Raw genomic sequence first — 19,114 nt, 5'->3', positions numbered from 1 at the left:
CTTTCAGTTTTATTGAGATATAATTGACATACAGCTCTGTGTACGTTTCTTTCCTAATATTTATTTCTTTATTTGGTCCTGCTGGGTCTTTAGTTGCTGCTCTCATGACCTTTGATCTTTGTTGCGTCTTGCAGGATCTTGTTCCCCAACCAGGAATCAGACCCGGGCCCCTGTATTGGCATGCAGGGTCTTAGCCACCTGACCACCGGGGAAGTCTCCCTGTGTCAGTTTAAAGTGTACAGCACGTAATGATTTGACTTGCATCATGAAATGATTATCAAAATGTTTAGTGAACATCCGTCATCTCCTATAGATACAAAGTTATAAAAAGGAAAAAAAATGTTTTCCTTTGTGATGAGAACTCAGCGTTTACTTCCAACCACTTTCATGTATTAATGCAGCAGTGGTAATTGTATTTACTGTGTTGCTAAACGCTTTAAAAATAGACATTTTGGTGTTTTGATGGACTGCTGAATCTGAATCTTGGGGTGAGTGGACTTCAGGCATCTGTAGTTTTATTAAAAAAGTATCTTAAGGCTTCTTGGATGCACCGAGTCAAGACCCACTACTCCAGAATCATACAATGTTCACAGTCAAAGAGACTATCTATATCTAGGTCATGTCTGTGCTTTAATGTGTAAGGAAATCAGCCAGTACATTTCCATGCAGTTAATTTGCCCTCGTCTAAAACTCACCTGGCTTCCCAGGTGGCTCAGTGGTAAAGAATCTGCCTGCCAGTTCAGGAGACGTGGGTTCAATCCCTGGGTCAGAAAGATCCCCTGGAGAAGGAAATGACAACCCACTCCAGTATTCTTGCCTGGAACATCCCATGGACAGAGGACCCTGGCAGATTCCATCCATGGGGTCTCAACAGAGTTGGACACGACTGAGCGACTGAACAACAATAACTCACCTACCTCTCCCATGCTCACCTTCTCACTGTTTCCTCCATAACCCAGCTCCTTCCCACCTCTGTACTCTTCCTCAAGCTATTCTTCCCGAAAACATTTTTCTGCATCTGACGCTACTAAAAACAGCATAATCCTACCTCCCCCATGTAGTTTCAGATTCTCTCCTGCCCATATTTGTCTCCTTTTCAGAACTTCACTGCTGTGTTTGTGTGGTAACAGCTCACTTGTTATACTCTGTTCTGTGTTTCAAATATTATCTTATTGTCCAAGTCCATGTTTCAAGACTCAGTACCCAGAGTATGCTTTAACTCAGGATTTCTTAACCTTGGCACTATTGACATTTGGGGCTGGAAAATTTGTTGTTGTGGGGCTCTGTCCTGGGTAGTGTAGTGTAGAATATTATTTAACAGCAACTTGGCCTCTGCCCAACTAGAGCCAGCAACACCCCTCCTCCCCGTCGTGACCCAGAGTGTCTCAAGACATAGCTGAATGTCTCCTGGGGCTCAGATACCCTCAGCTGAGAACCACTACTGGAACTCAGTTACTTTGTCTGCACTGCTGAAGCAGGGGAGTGGATTCAAATCCACACTGAGTGCAACCAAATGAACTTAAATAGCCCTCCAAAAATAACCAGGTACAGTTTTGCATTTCCTTTGTGTTAGCCAGAGATGAGCCAGGCCTGGGACCTGGCTGAACTAAGGCATTGCAGCCTGTGGTTTTACCCAGCAGTTCCCTTCAAGTGATACTGATACCATGGGTTTGGGCAAAACTAGATGGTCAGTCCAGAGAAGGCGATGGCACTCCACTCCAATACTCTTGCTTGGAAAATCCCAGGGACGGAGGAGCCTGGTAGGCTGCAGTCCATGGGGTCGCTAAGTCGGACACGACTGAGCGACTTCATTTTCACTTTTCACTTTCATGCATTGGAGAAGGAAATGGCAACTCACTCCAGTATTCTTGCCTGGAGAATCCCAGGGACAGGGGAGCCTGGTGGGCTGCTGTCTTTGGAGTCGCACAGAGTCGGACACGACTGAAGCGACTTAGCGGCAGGAACAGCGGATGGTCGGTCATTTGTTAATTTGATTGAACTCTTGGAAAAGGGGCTCCTTTCTCTACAGTGTGTCCTTTTCTTCTCTCTTCCTGAGTGCCCAGGGGCTCTGTGGTCCAAGTGAAAGATTTTTGACATAAAAATGGACTCAGAACATTAGTCTGCAAAGTTTACTAAATGCAGCTGAACATATGGGTCTGCTTACCACTTTAAAAAATATATATATATGTATTGATTTGGCGGCATCGGGTCTCAGTGGTGGCACGTGGGTCTTGCTTGGGTCACGCAGGATCTTCACGGTGGTGCACTGACTCTCTAGTTGTGATGTGTCGGCTCAGAGCACAAGGGCTCAGTAGTTGGGGCTGCGGGCTTAGTTGGCGTCTTGGTTCCCTAACCAGGGATCAAACCCATGTCCCCTGCATTGCAAGGCAGATTCTTAACCACTGGACTACCAGGTAAGTCCCTGGTGACTACCTTTTGACCAAAGGAATAAGTGAAGTATTTTTCATATTTCACAAAGTTGATTTTTCCCTTTTCCAGGGAGTTGGTGAGTTGTTGTTGTTGTTGTTGTTTCCAATATTGCAGGGCATGTTTCCTTATTTAACGTCTGTGATTTTAAAAGTTTCTTCATATGAAGTAGGAGAATTGATCTGGATTAAAAGTCACTGACTCTGATATCCCAGACTCTCATCCTCTCAGCTCATGTAGTAACAGCTGACTCAGTAACTGAAGACTTGACTCCAGATCTGGGGCTCTTTCTGCCATATCACACTGTTCTCAGTGGAAAGATTTTGTCAGCCAGACAGGTTGGACTCTCCTGTGGAGAACTGCGAGAAAAATTACACAACTAAGTGATAAACGATGATTTCTTAAAAACAAAGTTTTAATAAATTTAAAGTACCTTATATTGTCTTGGAAGTGGCCCCAACATTCTTTGAAATTTCTCCTACTAAAAGACATACAATAAGCAGTCCATAGCTAGTTTTGAGATAGTAAAATTTGATGTAAATAAATGAATTTAATAATTTAAACTTAATAAATTTATTTTGATTTAAGTGAATTTAATAGGTGGCAGTAGTGGTAAAGAACCCACCTGCCAATGTAGGAGATGTAAGAGACAAAGGTTTGATCCCTGGGTCGGGAAGATACCCTGGAGGAAGGTATGGCCACTCCAGTATTCTTGCCTGGAAAATTCCATGGACAGAAGAGCCTGGCAGGCTACAGTCCGTGGGGTTGCGAAGAGTTGGACACGACTGAAGCGACTTAGCACAGCACAACAGTACTAAAACTTCCTGAGATGTTGAGTGTTAATGGCTGTTAGTGAAGCCCTTACTTTTTATTAAAAATGATCTGTATGTGAAAATACTTAGAATAACAAGTATAAGTGGGGGAAAAGGAGACTAAATCATAACTGTAATACAACAGTTAACTTGTGCGTAGAGAAAAGGGTTAGCCAGGAAAGACCAAATTATATCACATGGTTGATAATTCACATGGGAAGATCAGTAATTCCTTTTATATATTTTCCAAGGTTTATGTACTTTCTAATATTTCTGTAATAAGTTTGTAATTTTTTTAATCATAGAAAATGGCTTTTAATCCTTAGACATACACTTACATATTTTATATAATTGCTATTAATAACTTATATAATTGCTATTAATGAGAATAAATTTTATACTTTGCTTTTTTGACTTATAAATATGTTTCCATAGTTCAAGGCTTAAAATTACTTAAGCTGAATAATATAAAATTTCTACAATGCATAAAAGAAGCTATTAACAGTAATCTCAGGAACAGGAACCAGCCCTCACATTTTATGTCTTTATACTTTCTGTGCTTTTACCATGTGCTTTTATTACTCATCTAATAAATAAATGCTAACGCTTTTTATTGATTACGTGTTTCTACTTATTTACCTATTCTTTACTAAAGTAGTAAATTTATAGCTTATTTCCATATTGCTAGACATATAAAGATAGCCCTGAGTTTTCATAATTATAGAAAATACTGCAGGGATATGTTCTGGTGTGGTTTTTTCTTTGACTCGTTAATCCTAAATAAGTCAAAGGCTATCTCAGTTTACTGGCTCCCTGCTGCTGTTGCCGCTGTGAACTCTGGAGTGGCTGAATCAGTTTATCCTGCCATTAAGGATATACAGGTATTGGTTTCACCCATAGTGTCGTCACGTTAGGAACTGGAAATGATTACAGCTTTAAATGCTGTGATGAAGGTGGTCACAGAGAGCTATCAACTATCTATAGAACTCTTTTTGTACATGTGCATTGCAGTTGTAGTTTATCTTTTCTGTGAATCCAGAGAAGCGTATAAAAACTTTCAAAACCTTTCTCCCCCATTTCTTATTTCTTGAATAAATAGAATCAAGCTATAGAAGTAGCCTGGGGTCACCAGCCTGCATTCTTGAGCTGGGTGGAAGGCAGACATTTTAGTGATGAAGGTGAAAATGTGGCTGAAATTAACAGACAAGTTGGTCAGAAACTTGGACTCTCAAATGGGGCACAGGTAAGCACAAACTGTGATGACAGTGACTGTTTAAAATGTTATATAGCAAAAGAAGTAAAAGTTCAGATGTATGTCTTAGGGAGGTAAGATGACACCTAACTTGTGAGCTACTGCAACCAGCATAAGATATCCAAGTTATGCATACTACCTGTCACGTGCTCTGTTAAGTCAGCATCTAATAGTCTCCCATGCTCACTAGCTGATTTTCTAGTCTACCTTTTATTGTACTCAGTTTCCAGGTTCCTGAATTTGTTCAGTTATTCTTTATGAATTATTCAGTTTTACTTACTATGCTTAAATTGTAAACTCCAAAGCTTAAGGACTCATGTCTGTCTCTACTTTATCATATTCACCAGTTTATGTTTTTAAATATTTTAAACTGCAGAAGTAACACATATTCAGTACAAATATTTTACAATCGAAAGTAAAAAATGTTTTTCCCTTTCTCTAACCCCAGCCTCGGAATGAGTGTGTACTGTGGGGTCTCACTAGACCGTTAGGAGTTAAAGAAGGAGATCATACATATTTTCTGCAATTTTCCCCCCACAAACTGTATCAGAGATCCTTTCCATATGTTAAGATAATATGCATTGAGCATCTCTGTATATGTATGAAATGAAAAACTTTTTTTCTGGTGGGGGGGCCACAGTGGAGCACGTGGGACCTTAGTTTCTCTACCAGGGGTCAGATGTGTGGCACCTGCAGTGCAAGCATGGAGCCCTAACCACTGGACTGCCAGGGAATTCCCAGAAATGAAATAGATGTTCAAAACTGAATCGCCAAGTCTAGGGTGCCACACATATACAAATTTGATAGATGGGGCTAAATTGCTTTCTATTACCAGTTTCTCATGAGGCTTCCCAGGTGGCGCTAGTGGTAAAGAACCCACCTGCCAATGCAGGAGACTCCGGTTCAGTCCGTGGGCCCAGAAGATCCCCTAGAGGAGGGCATGGCACCCCACTCCAGTATTCTTGACTGGAAAATCCCATGGACAGAGGAGCCTAGCGGCTATACTGTCCATAGGGTCGCACGGAGTCGGACATGACTGAAGCGACTTAGCATGCACACACCAGTTTCTCAAAATAAGTTTTAACTTATTTTGAACACAGGTTAGTTTTGTTCACGTGCATTTCTGATAATGAGAATAAGCCACTGATGAGAAATCCATTGGCCTAGCAGTAGTCTCTTGCTTACCTTAAATTTTTGCTGGAATCTTCAAACTTTAGCACCAGAGTAGCCTTACAAATCACTGACTTTGCTGCCTTGTTCTACAAACCTAGGGAAATGGACTGTTTTGCCCAGGTTTCCATAGCAAGTTATGGAAATAACTAACATAATTCTGCTCTCTGTGTACATGGCACTTCTCTTTGGGAAATATCCGAACCCTGAACAGGCCTGCTTGTTTTTAATTCCCATCTGCTCTAAAGTGAATTTGCTGTCTAATTTGCTGCACGTTCTCTGTATGGACTGCAGCGGCTCCACTAAGGCGCTGTGCCCCCGTCATTGATGGGGGCAGGAAGTGGACTGGCTTGACCGGACACCAGCTTCTCGCTTTATGCCTCCTCAGAGTCCCGCCTTTCGAGTAGTGTTTGTGGGAGGCGCCGAGGGGAACAACTGGGGAGCGGGCAAGACGCTCGGGGAAATTCTGCTCCAACCCACAAAAGCGAGAGGGAGCATTTACTCCTCGGGGGCTCTTACTCCTCTAATCCCCAGAAATGCCCATAGAAGTGGAAAGAAAGTGAGTGGATTCCAGATTCCTGAGAGACACTAACCTTCCTGTGTCTCTGTAGACTGGAGTGACAGAGTATTTATTTCACTATATTTTAGCTGTGAATGATTATACTTTTGAATAATTCTAAATGATTGGTTCTGATCTCTATTTCAGTGTGTGACTAACTTTTCCAGAAGCACCATGGCTTGAAGTTTGTTGCGGAACATCTAGAAACAATAGTATTTATATACTAGATCAAGCCTTGACTTGATGACATCATTGTTTTTCTTCTATTTTTTAACTTACATTTTTTTCTTTAAATGGTTATGTTTATATTATTTTTTAAAACGTGTATTGTGCTAGGATGTATTTCCCTTTATTTTATAGTTGTGAAATTTTTTTTCTAAAATGCTGAGTATATCAGCACCTACCTAAGAAGAGCTTGATAAATATTTGTCAAATAAAGGACTACACACACACGTGACTACAGAGCTGAAAGAGAGAAGTTCCTATTTTCCAGGGATATTAAAAAGTCTTTTAATGGTAGTTTTATCCTTTAATTTTTTTCCAGGTGTTTCTCAAGCCTTGTTCCCATGTGGTGTCTTGTCAGCAAGTTGAGGTGGAACCCCTGTCAGCAGATGATTGGGAGATACTGGTAAAGAAAACAAAATGAGCACTATCCAAGTTTAAGGTCAAACTGCTTCAAAATATCAGTGTCTTGTATGTTTTTTTGGAGTATAGTTATTTACAGTGCTGTGCTAATTTCTGCTGTGCAGCAAAGTAACTCAATGATGCACATGTATACATTTCTTTTTGTTCCCGTCCCTTATGATTTACCCCTAGGAGATTGGATACAGTCCCCCGTGCCGAACAGTAGGGCCTTGCTGTTTATCCATTCTGTACGTAATTTGCATCTGTTAGTCCCAGATCCCCAGTCCTTCCCTTGCCCTCCGCTGCCCCTTGAGCAACCACAGGTCTTTTCTGTCTGTGAGTCTGTTTTTGTTTAGTACATATGTTCATTTTGTGCCATATTTTAGATTCCACGTGTAAATGATATCGTATGGTGTTTGTCTTTCTCTTCCCGATTTACTTCACTTCGTATCCCATAGCTAGTTGCATCCATGTTGCTGCACATGGCATTGTTTTGTTCTTTTTTACAAAAGAATGAAAGTATCCTGCTGTATATGCACACCGCATCTTTATCCATCCATCAGTTGATGGGTGTTCAGCTTGTCTCCATGTCTTGGCCGTTGTGAACGGTGCTGCTCTGAACATAGGGGTGCGTGTATCTTTTTGGATTATAGTTTTGTCTGGATATATACCCAGGAGTGGGATTGCTGGATCATTTAGTAGTTCTATTTCTAGATTTCTGGGGAAACTCCATACTGTCTTGTTGACTGCACCAACTTAGGTTCCTCCCAACAGTGTAGGGCGGTTTCCTTTTCTCCACACCCTCTCCAGTGCTTGTTACTTGTAGACTTTTTAATGATGGCCATTCTGACTGGGGTGAAGTGATACCTCATTGTAGTTTTGGTTTTGGTTTCTCTAATAATTAGTAATGTTGAACATCTTTTCGTGTACCTACTGGCCATCTGTATGTCTTTTTTGGAGAAATGTCTACTTAGGTCTTCTGCTTTTTTTTTTTGATTGGCTGTTTTCTTGAATTATATGAGCAGTTTATATATTTTTGAGATTAAGCCCTTGTCAGTTATATCATTTTGCAAATATTTTCTCCCATTCCTTAGGTTGTCTTTTTATCCTTTTTTTTTTTTTCCCTGTGCAAAAGTTTGTAAGTTTGATTAGGTCCCATTTGTTTATTTTGTTTTTATTTCTATTGCCTTGGAAGACTGATCTAATAAAACATTGGCACAGTTTATGTTAGAGAATGCTTTGCTTGTATTCTCTTCTAGGAGTTTCATGATGTCATATTTTGTGTTTAGGTATTTAAGCCATTTTGAGTTTATCTCTGTGCATGATGTGAGGGTGTGTTCTAACTTCACTGATTCACATGCAGCTGTCTAACTGTCCTAGCACCACTTGCTGAAGAGACTTTCTCCCATTTGATTGTCCTATATTCTTGTTGAAGATGAATGGATTAATGGACCATAGGTGTGTGGGTTTATATCTTGGCTGTCCATTCTGTTCCACTGATCCACATGTCAGGTTTTGTACCAACACGCATTGTTTTGTTTATGGTAGTATTGTCTGAAATCTGGGAGGCTTACGCCTTCTGCTTTGTTTTTTTCCCTCAGGATTGCTGTGGCACTTCTGGGTCTTTATGGTTCCATATAAATTTTTGGATTATTTGTTCCAGTTCTGTGAAAAATGTCATGGGTAATTTGGTACGGATTCCGTGAAGTTTGTAGATTGTTTTGGGTGGTATTGCCATTTAACAATATTAATTCTTCCAGTCCAAGAGCATGGGATGTCTTTCCATATCTTTGAATTCTCTTTAATTTCCTATATTAATACTTCATAGTTCTCCGCGTCTAAGTCTTTCACCTCCTTGGTCAGGTTTATTCCTAGGTATTTTATTTTGGTCCAAGTTTAAAAGTATTGTTTTCTTACATTTCCTTTCTGATACTTCACTGTTAATATAAAACAAATGCAACTGATTTTTTTTTTATCTTTAATTTATTCATTTCTTGACCACAACTATAACAATGCTGAGTTTTTCATATTTCCAAAGTAATGCTTCATCCATTGCCATGTTATCGTATTCCAAATTACTAAGTAAGGTAGAACTTGATTTTTGAGTGTTAATCCTGTATGCTGCTACTTTGCTGAGTTCATTCATTAGATCTAGTAGTTTTTGTATGGAGACCTTAGGGTGTTCTGTATATAGTATCATGTCATCCGCACATGGGCTTCCCTGGTGATAAAGCATCCGCCTGCAGTGCAGGAGACACAGGAGACTAGGGTTCGATCCCTGGGTCAGGAAGATCCCCTGGAGGAGGACATGGCAACCCACTCCTGTATTCTTGCCTGGAGAATCCCATGACCAGAGGAGCCTGGAGGGCTACAGTCCCTGGGGTCACAAAGAGCTGGACACAACTGAGTGACTGAGTAGGGATGCATTTGCATATAATGACAATTCAACCTCTTCCCTTCCAATCTGAATACCTTTTATTTCTTTTTCTGTCTGAGTGCTGTGGCTAGGACTTCCAATATTATGGTGAAGAAAAGCAATGAGTAGGCATCCTTGTTTTGTTCTGGATTTTAGCAGGAATGCTTTTGGCTTTTTACTGTTCAGGGTTACATTGGCTGTGGGTTTGTTGTAAAAGGCTTTTATTATATTGAGATATGTTCTCTCAGTACCCTCTTTTGAAAGAGTTTTTATCACGTTGTTGCTGTTCAGTCGTGAAGTTGGGTCTGACTCTTTGCAACCCCGTGGACTGTAGCACACCAGACTTCCCTGTCCTTCACTATCTCCTGGAGTTTGCTCAAATTCTTGTCCAAGTCAGTGATGCTGTCTAACCATCTCATTCTCTGCTGCCTGCTTCTCCTTTTGGCTTTAATCTTTCCTATCAGGGTCTTTTCCAGTGAGTCAGCTCTTCGCATCAGGTGGCCAAAGTATTGGAGGTTCAGCATTGGTCTTTCCAATGAATATTCAGGATTAATTTCTTTTAGGATTGACTGGTTTGATCTCTGGTAGTCTTAAGGGTAGTCTTAAGAGTCTTCTCCAGCACCACAATTCAAAAGCATAAATTCTTTCGTGCCCAGCCTTCTTTATGGTCCAACTCTCACATCCATACATGACTACTGGAAAAACCATAGTTTTGCCTATACTGACCTTTGCAGCAAAGTGATGTCACTGCTTTTTACTCTGCTGTCTAGTTTTGTCACAGCTTTCCTTCCCAAGAACAAGCATCTTTTAATTTCATGGCTGCACTCACCATCTGCAGTGATTTTGGAGCCCAAGAAAATAAAATCTGTCACTGCTTCTGCTTTTTCCCCTTCTGCTTGCCGTGAACTGATGGGACTGGATGTCACAACCTTAAGTTTTTGTAATGTTGAGTTTTAAGCCAGCTTTTTCACCCTAACTTTCTGCAATTAAAGGAATATCATCTACATACTCTGAGGTTGTTGATATTTCTTCCAGCAATCTTGATTCCAGCTTGTGATTCATCCAGTCCAACATTTAGCACGATGTACTCTGCATATAGGGCTTCCCTCGTAGTTGAGCTTGTAGCTCAGCTGCAATGTAGGAAACCCTGGTTTGATTCCTGGGTTGGGAAGATCCCCTGGAAAAGAGAGAGGCTACCTACTTCAGTATTCTTGGGCTGGTGACTCAGTCAGTAAAGAATCTGCTTGCAATGTGAGAGACCTGGGTTCAATTCCTGGGTTGGGAAGATCACCTGAAGAGGGCATGGCAACCCACACCAGTATTCTTGCCTGGAGAATCCCCAAGACAGAGGAGCCTGGTGGGCTGCAGTCCGTGGGGTCACTAAGAGTTGGAAACAACTGAGTGACTAAGCACAGCCAGCAGCACTCTGCATATAAGTTAAATAGGCAGAGTGACAATATACATCCTTGTCATACTCCTTTCCAAATTTTTAACCACTCTGTTGTTCCACATCCAATTCTAACTGTTGCTTCTTGACCTACATTAAAGGTTTCTCAGGAGGCAGGTGAGGTGGTCTGGTATTCCCATCTCTAAGAATTTTCCGGTTTGTTGTGATCTACACAGTCAAAGGCTTTAACATAGTTAATGAAAGTGAAAAAAACTGAAAGTTGCTCAGCTGTGTGTCTGACTTTTTGCAAATCCAAGGAATTCTCCAGACCAAAATACTGGAGTGGGTAGCCGTTCTCCTCTCTAGGGGATCTTCCCAACCCAGGGATTGAACCCAGGTCTCCTGCATTGCAGGTGGATTCTTTACCAGCTGAGTCACCAGGGAAGCCCTAGTTAATAAAGCAGAAGTAGATGTTTTTCTGGAATTCCCTTGCTTTCTCTATGATTCAACAAATGTTGGCAATTTGATCTCTGGTCCCTCTGCCTTTTCTAAACCCATCTTGTACACCTGGAAGTTCTCAGTTCACGTACTGTTGAAGCCTAAGCTTGAAGTATTGTGACCATAACCTTAACAGCATGTGAGATGAGTGCAATTGTACAATGATTTGAACGTTCTTCAGCATTGTCTTTCTTTGGGATTGGAATGAAAACTGACCTTTTCCAGTCCTATGGGCGCTGCTGAGTTTTCCAAATTTGCTGGCATACTGAGTGCAGCACTTTCACAGCATCACCTTTCAGGATTTGAAATAGCTCAGCTGGAATTCCATCACCTCCCCTAGCTTTGTTGTTAGTAAAGCTTCCTAAGGCCCACTTGACATCACACTCCAGGATATCAGACTCTAGGTGAGTGATCACACCATCGTGGTTGTCTGGGTCATTAAAAACTCTTTTGTATTGTTGTTCTGTGTATTCTTGCCACCTTGTCTTAATCTCTTAATCTCTTCTGCTTCTGTTAGGTCCTTACCCGTTCTGTCCTTTATTGTGCCCATCCTTGCAGGAAATGTTCCCTTGATATCTCCAGTTTTCTTGAAGAGATCTCTAGTCTTTTCCATTCTATTGTTTTCCTCTATTTCTTTGCACTGTTGGTTTAAGAAGGCCTTCTTATCTCTCTTGGCTCTTTTCTGGAACTCTGCATTCAGTTGGGGCTCTTTCCCTTTATCCTTTACTTTTTGCTTCTCTTCTTTCCTCAACTCTTATAAAGCCTCCTCAGACAACATCCTTGCCTTCTCGCATTTCTTTTTCTTTGGGATGATTTTGGTCATGCGTCGTGTACAGTGTCACAGACCTCCATCCATAGTTCTTCAGGCACTCTGTCTACCAGATCTAATTACTTGAATCTATTCAAGACCTCCACTGTATAACCATAAGGGATTTGATTTAGGTCATAGCTGAATGGCCTAGTCATTTTCCCTACTTTATTCAATTTAAGTCTGAACTTTTATGCAATGAGAAGTTGATGATCCGAGCCACAGTCAGCTCCAGGTCTTGTTTTTGCCGACTGTATAGAGCTTCCCCATTTTTAGTTGAAAAGAATATAATCAATCTGATTTCGGTATTGACTGTCTGGTGACGTCCATGTGTAGAGCTGTCTTTCTGTGTTGTTGAAAGAGGGGCTTTGCTATGACCAGTATGTTCTCTGGATGAAATTCTGTTAGCATATGCCCTGTTTCATTTTGTACTTCAAGGCCAAAGTTGCCTGCTATTCCAGGTATCTCTTGGCTTTCTACTTTTGCATTCCAATCCCCTATGATGAAAAGAACATTTGTGTGTGTGTGTGTGTGTGTGTGTGTGTGTGTGTGTGTGTGTTAATTCTAGAAGATGTTGTAGGTCTTCACAGAACTGGTCAACTTCAACCTCTTTAGTATCAGTGGTTGGGGCATAGACTTGGATTACTGTAATGTTGAATGGTTTGCCTTGAAATGAACTGAGATCATTCTGTCATTTTTAAGAGTACACCCAAGTACTATGTTTCAGACTCTTGTTGACTATGACAGCTCCTTCATTTCTTCTAAGGGATTCTTGCCCACAGTAGTAGATGTAGTGGTCATCTGCATTAAATTCTCCCATTCCCATCCATTTTAATTCACTGATTCCTAAAATGTTGATGTTCACTCTTACAATCTCCCGCTTGACCATATGCAATTAACCTTGTTTCATGGACCTAACACTCCAGATCCTATGCAGTATCGCTCCTTAAGCATTGGACTTTACTTTCACCACGAGACACATCTACAACTGGAGTGTTGTTTCCACTTTGGTCCAGCTGCTTCATTCTTTCTGGAGCTATTAATAATTGCCCTCTGCTCTTTGCCTAGTAGCATACTGGACACCTTCCAGACTGTGTCACGTCTTTTTGCCTATTCATGCTGTTCATGGGGGCCTCACAGCAAGAATACTCCAGTGGTTTGCCATTCGCTTCTCCATTGGACCACTTTTTGTCAGCACTCTCCACTGTGACCCATCTGTCTTGGGTGGCCCTGCATGGCAGGACTCTTAACTTCATTGAGTTATTCAAGTCCCTTCACTATGACAAGGCTGTGATCTGTGAAGGAGTGTTAAACTTTGTCAGATTCTTTTTCTGGGTCTGTTGAGATGATCATGTGTTCTTTTGACTTTTCTTTTGTTTCTGTGCTGTGTTACATTGACTGATTTCCATGTGTTAAACCATCCTTGTGAATTTGGGATGCATCTCAGTTAGTAGTGGTGTATGATCTCTTATGTGTTCTTGGATTCAGTTTGCTAATATTCTGTTGAGAATTTTTGCATCTGTAGTCAACAGAGATACTGGCCTGTGCCTTTCTTTTCTGATGTATCTTTGTCTGGTTTTGGTATCAGGATGATGGTGGCTGTGTAGAATATCTTTTGGAGTGTACCCTCCTTCTCCGTCTTTTAGAAGAGTTTGAAAAGGCCCAGTATAAATTATTCTTGTATGTTTGTAGAATTCACCTGTGAAGCCAGCTGGTCCTGGACTTTGGTTTGTTCTTTCTTGTTCAGTTGCTAAGTCATGTCCGACTCTCTGTGACCCCATGGACTGCAGCTCACCAGGCTTCCCTGTCCCTCACCATCTCCCAGAGTTTGCCTAAGTTCATGTCCACTGAATCAGTGATGGCATCCAACCATCTCATCCTCTGTCACTTCCTTCTCCTCCTGTCTTCAGTCTTTCTCAGTATCAGAGTCTTTTCCAATGAGTCGGCTCTTCACATCAGGGGGCCAGATGTGAAGAGAGCATCAGTGCTTTCAGTGAATATTCAGGGGTGATTTCCTTTAGGATGGACTGATTTGATCTTGCTGTCCAAGAGACTCTCAAGAGTCTGCTCCAGCACCACAGTTCAAAAGCCTCAATTCTTTGGTGCTCAGCCTTCTTTATGGTCCAACTCTCATATCCATAGGTCTTCCCTGATAGCTCAGTTGGTAAAGAATCTGCTTGCAATGCAGGAGACCCTGGTTCAATTCCTGGGTCAGGAAGATCCACTGGAGAAGGGATAGGGTACCCACTCCAGTATTCTTAGGCTTTCCTTGTGGCTCAGCTGGTAGAGTCATTGGGAAGACCCCCTGCAGAAGGGAAGGGCTACCCGTGCCAGTATTCTGGCCTGGAGAATTCCATGGACTGTACATAGTCCATGGAGTCTCAAAGAGTTGGACACAACTGAGCAACTTTCACTTTCACTTTTCTCATATCCATACATGACAATTGGAAAAACCATAGCGTTAGCTACATGGACCTTTGTTGGCAAAGTGCTATCTCTGCTTTTTAATATGCCATCTAGGTCTGTCATAGCTTTTGTTTGTAGGGAGGTTTATCACTGCAGATTCTATTTCACTTTCAGTGATTGGTCTGTTCAACTGATCTATTTCTTGATTCAATTTCAGTGGGCTGTATGTTTCTAGAAAGTTGTCAATTTCTTCCAGGTTGTGAAATTTGTTGGCATATAATTTGTTTTTGTATTTTGGACATGTTGTGCAGCTTTCAGGATCTCAGTTCCCCAGCCAGGGATTGAACCGGGGCCATGGCAGTGAGGAGCTGCAAGTCCTAACCACTGGATCATCAGGGAGTTCCCCGCGTTTAATTGTTCACAGTATTCTCTTATGGGTTTCTGTATTTCTGCAGGATTTGTTGATTTCTCCTTCTTCATTTCTTACTGTCTTTATATAGGTTCTTTCTCTGTTCTTAATGAGCCTGGTCAGAGGTTTGTCAATGTTGTTTACCCTTTCAAAGACCAAGCTCTTGGTTTTAATAATTTTTTTTCTATTTTTTTTTTAATCTTGATTTATGTCCTCCCTGCTCTTTATTACTTCCTTCCTTCTACTAACTTTAGGTTTTGTTTGTTCTTTTTCTAATTCTTTTATGTGGTAGATTAGGTTGTTTGAGATTCTTCTTGTTTTTTGAGGAAGACCTTTATTGTTATGAACTTCCCTCTAAGAACTGCCTTTGCTACCGGCCATAGATTTTGTATTGTGTTCTGACTGTACTTGTCTCAAGGCATTTTTTAACTTCCTTTTGATTTCCTCATTGGTTTTTTAGTAGCATGTTGTTTAGTCTCTACGTAATCTTTTCCTCATTCCTTATCCTGTGGTTGATTGGTAATTTTGTGCCATTGTGGTTGGAAAAGATGCCTAAAATACTTTCTATACTCTTGAATTTGTAGAGGTTAGTTTATGCCCTACTGTGTGGTCAGTCCTAGAAAATGTTCCATGTGCACTTGAAAAGAATGTATATTCTACTTTGCTGCTGCTGCTGCTGCTAAGTCGCTTCAGTCGTGTCCGACTCTGTGCAACCCCAGAGACGGCAGCCCACTAGGCTCCCCCATCCCTGGGATTTTCCAGGCAAGAGTACTGGAGTGAGTTGCCATTTCCTTCTCCGATGCAGGAAAGTGAAAAGTTAAAGTGAAGTCGCTCACTCGTGTCCGACTCGTAGCGACCCCATGGACTGCAGCCTACCAGGCTCCTTCGTCCATGGGATTTTCCAGGCAAGAGTACTGGAGTGGGGTGCCATTGCCTTCTCCGTATATTCTACTTTGGGGGCATGTGTAACTGTTCTGTTGGGTCATTTAGGATTCCTGTTGCCTTATTGATTTTTTGTCTAGATCTGTTCTTTGATGTGAGTGGGCTGTCAAAGTCTCCTGCTATTATTGTCTTGCTGTCAGTTTCTCCCTTTATGTCTGTTGTTGTTTAGTCACTAAGTCGTGTCCAACTCTTTCTGACCCGGTGGACTGTAGTCATCCAGGCTCCTTCTGTCCATGGGATTTCCCAGGCAGAATACTGGAGTGGGTTGCCATTTTCTTCTCCAGGGGATCTTCCCAACCTAAGGATTGAACCCACGTCTCCTGAATTAGAGGCAGATTCTTTATCACTGAACCACCAAGGAAGCCCTCATGTCTGTCAGTATGTGTTTTATATATTTGGGTGCTCCTGGATTAGGTGCATGTATGTGGACAAGTATAACATCTTCTCGTATTGCTCCCTCTACCATTATATGTTGTCCTTTATCTTTCTTTATGGCATTTGTTTTTAAGTCTGTTTTGTCTGATGTTAAGTATTGTAATTTCTGCTTTCCTTTTATTTCCAATACATGAGATATCTTTTTCTGTCCCCTCACTTCTAATCTGTGTCCTTTGCCATAAGGTGGGTCTCATATAGGCTGCATACTGTAGGGTCTTTTTTTTTTTTTAATCCAGTCTGCCACTCTGTCTTTTGATTGGAGCATTCAGTCCATTGACATTTAAGGTAATTATTGATACATATGTATGTATTGCCATATTAAACCTTGTTTTCCAGTTGATTCTTTGTTTTTCTTCCTCTTTCTTTTTGTGGTTTGATGGCTTACTTTATGCTTCTTTTTGGGTTTTGTGCCTTTATTTTATGTTTTTGATTTGTGACTGCCCTGTTTTTTAAGTATGTTAACCCTTTTGTATATCTGCTTGCTTTAAACTGATAGTCATATCTGCTCAAACATATTCTAAAAAAAAAAAAGAATGTGCATTTTCTTACTGTCCTTCCCCACATTTTATGATTTTGATGTCCTTTTTTACATCTTCATGTTTATCTTTTTGCTGTTGCTTGTATTTATCATCACTTTCACAAATAGATTTTTTCCTTTTTTTTGGATATTTATACTAGCCAGCTTAAATGATTTACTTTCCAGTCATGATTTCTCCCTTTCTATATCTCCTTGCTTCTTTTCTATTTAGAGATCTTTTAATATTTCCATAGTTTTACTATTGGTGTATTCATTTAGTTTTTGCTTGCCTGAGAAATTCTGTATTTTTCTTCTTATTCTAAACAATAATCTTGCTGGATAGAATATTCTAGATTGCAGAATTTTCCCTTTCAAGACTTTGAATATATTTTGCTGCTCCCTTTTGGCCTGCAGTGTTTCTGCAGAGAAATCAGCTGATAGGCTTATGGGGGTTCCCTTGTAATTAACTCTTTGTTTTTGTCTTGCTGCCTTTAGAATCCTCTCTAACTCTTGCCATTTGTATTATAGTATGTCTCGGGGTAGGTCTGTTAGGATTCATATTGTTTAGGATCCTCTGCACTTCCTATATCTGGACATCTGTTTGGTTCTTTAGGTTTGGGAAGTTTTTAGTCGTAATTTCTTCAAATACACTTTCAATCCCCTTTTCTCTTCTCATGGAAAACATATTACACATAGATCAATATACTTTATATTATTATCCAGTGGGTCTCATATTGCTTTAATTTTTTTCATTTGGCTTTCTGTCTGCTATTTCGTGTAATTTCCTTTGTTCTGTCTTCCAGATCACTTATTCCTTCTTTTGCATTATTTATTCTGGTATTCATTACCTTAAGCTCAACTTTCGTCTTGGCAAATGAATTTTCTAACTTTTCTTGGCTCCTTATAGGCCCTAGTTCCTTTTTATAGCAGTTTGCATTTCTGATGATAGCCTTTCTTAATCCCCTTAGCATTTTCATTACCTCTCTTTGAAGTTGGTGTCTATTAGACTGACGAGGTCTGTTTCACTGTTCCTTTAGGGGAATTCTCTTGGGCTTTTAGTTGGGAGTAGTTCCTCTGCTGCTTCATTTTACTTATATTTCTCTTAGTCTGTGAGTTTAGGAGAAACAGTCATCTACTGTAGCCTTGGAGGACTGTTTATATGTGAGGGCGTCCCTGCATAGCTTGTGTGGATATAACACTTCTTTGAGGGTTGTTTTCGGTTTGAATGCTTGCTGTCTCTTTTCTCTGCATGTGCTGTCCATTATCCACTTGATAAGGGGTGTGCAGGTGCTTGGCCCATGCACAGTCCCAAAAAGGCAAGGGCAGCAGTCGGTGCTCAGTCATGGGACCCTTGGTGGTGGCAGTGCCTGCCGCCTGCTGTGGTCTGCAGCTGCCTCGAGTCTGAGGTGGTAGCGGCCGCTTGTGCCTACCCTGGAGCTCGTGTAGGTGGTGCCCTGTCATCTGAGAACACACAGAGGGAGAGGAGTTCTGTGGAGATCCTGCGCCTCTCCTTGCATGCCCCCTAACAATATCACCCTACCTCTCTGGTGGGCCCAGGCTTATCCCCATATTCCCTTGATTGGGGCACGTGACATGCTAGTCCCCTTGGGCTGTCCATACTGCCAACCCCAGTCCTCTCCCCAGTTCTGCCTCTGAAGCCTGAGCCTCGGCCCCCACCTGCCTCCGTGGATGAGCATCTGAGACTGGGCAGGGCCTGGTGGCAGTACTGACCATCTGTGCGGGTCTGTCTCTACATTGCCCTCTGTAAACCAGTTGCTATGCTTTCTGAGACTCCAGAGCCCCTCTCCTCTGTCCGCACTGATCGCTCCGCCTGTGACAGGGCTTCCAAGCGAGGAGAAACCTTTCCCCTCTCTTAGCTCCTGTCCAAATTCCTTTCTCTCTGTCTCTTTTTTTCTTTGTTTTGTCCTTCACAGTTAAATGGAGATGTTTTGCCCCTTGGAAATCTAGGAAATGTTCTACCAATGTTCACTAGATGTTCTGTGAGAACAATTGCACATGCAGATGTATTTTTGATACATTTGTGGGAGAAGGGGAACTCCCCATCCTACTCTTCCTCCATCTCGATCTGATCCCCCAAAATATTGGTGTCTTTAGATTTCTCTTCTCTGAGTGGTGTTCTAAACCAAGTAGGTTTGCTTTATAAGAAAGAGTTGGGGTTTCCTTTCTAAACATGAAATAGACAAAATGTAAAGGGAACTGACCTTTTTGTTTATTTCTAGGAGCTGCATGCTGCTTCCCTTGAACAGCACCTTCTAGATCAGATTCGAATAGTTTTTCCAAAAGCCATTTTTCCGGTCTGGGTTGATCAGCAGACTTACATATTTATCCAGATTGGTAGGTGCTGTTGTAACACTTTCTGTCATACTCTTCACTGTCGCATTGACTCCAAAGCAGAGGTCAGTGCACACTAATGACCCTTGTTTTCTGTACA

The 19,114-nt window shown here is 41.3% G+C and overlaps 1 protein-coding gene across 2 annotated transcripts in view; it reads left to right on the top strand.

Annotated features, from left to right (window-relative positions):
• Positions 1-19,114, top strand: part of PEX1 (peroxisomal biogenesis factor 1) — an 81,453-nt gene that overhangs the window by 2,835 nt on the left and 59,504 nt on the right. For both annotated transcript variants that reach the window (NM_001192071.2, XM_024990550.2), the window contains exons 2-4: positions 4,339-4,482; positions 6,765-6,848; positions 18,903-19,017. In NM_001192071.2, the coding sequence (NP_001179000.2) occupies positions 4,339-4,482; positions 6,765-6,848; positions 18,903-19,017 (343 nt within the window). The remainder of the gene's footprint in view (positions 1-4,338; positions 4,483-6,764; positions 6,849-18,902; positions 19,018-19,114) is intronic.

The sequence above is a fragment of the Bos taurus genome, chromosome 4 (assembly GCF_002263795.3).
Source record: "Bos taurus isolate L1 Dominette 01449 registration number 42190680 breed Hereford chromosome 4, ARS-UCD2.0, whole genome shotgun sequence".
NCBI classification, from domain to species: domain Eukaryota; kingdom Metazoa; phylum Chordata; class Mammalia; order Artiodactyla; family Bovidae; genus Bos; species Bos taurus.
This window is presented reverse-complemented; position numbering and strand designations above follow the sequence as displayed.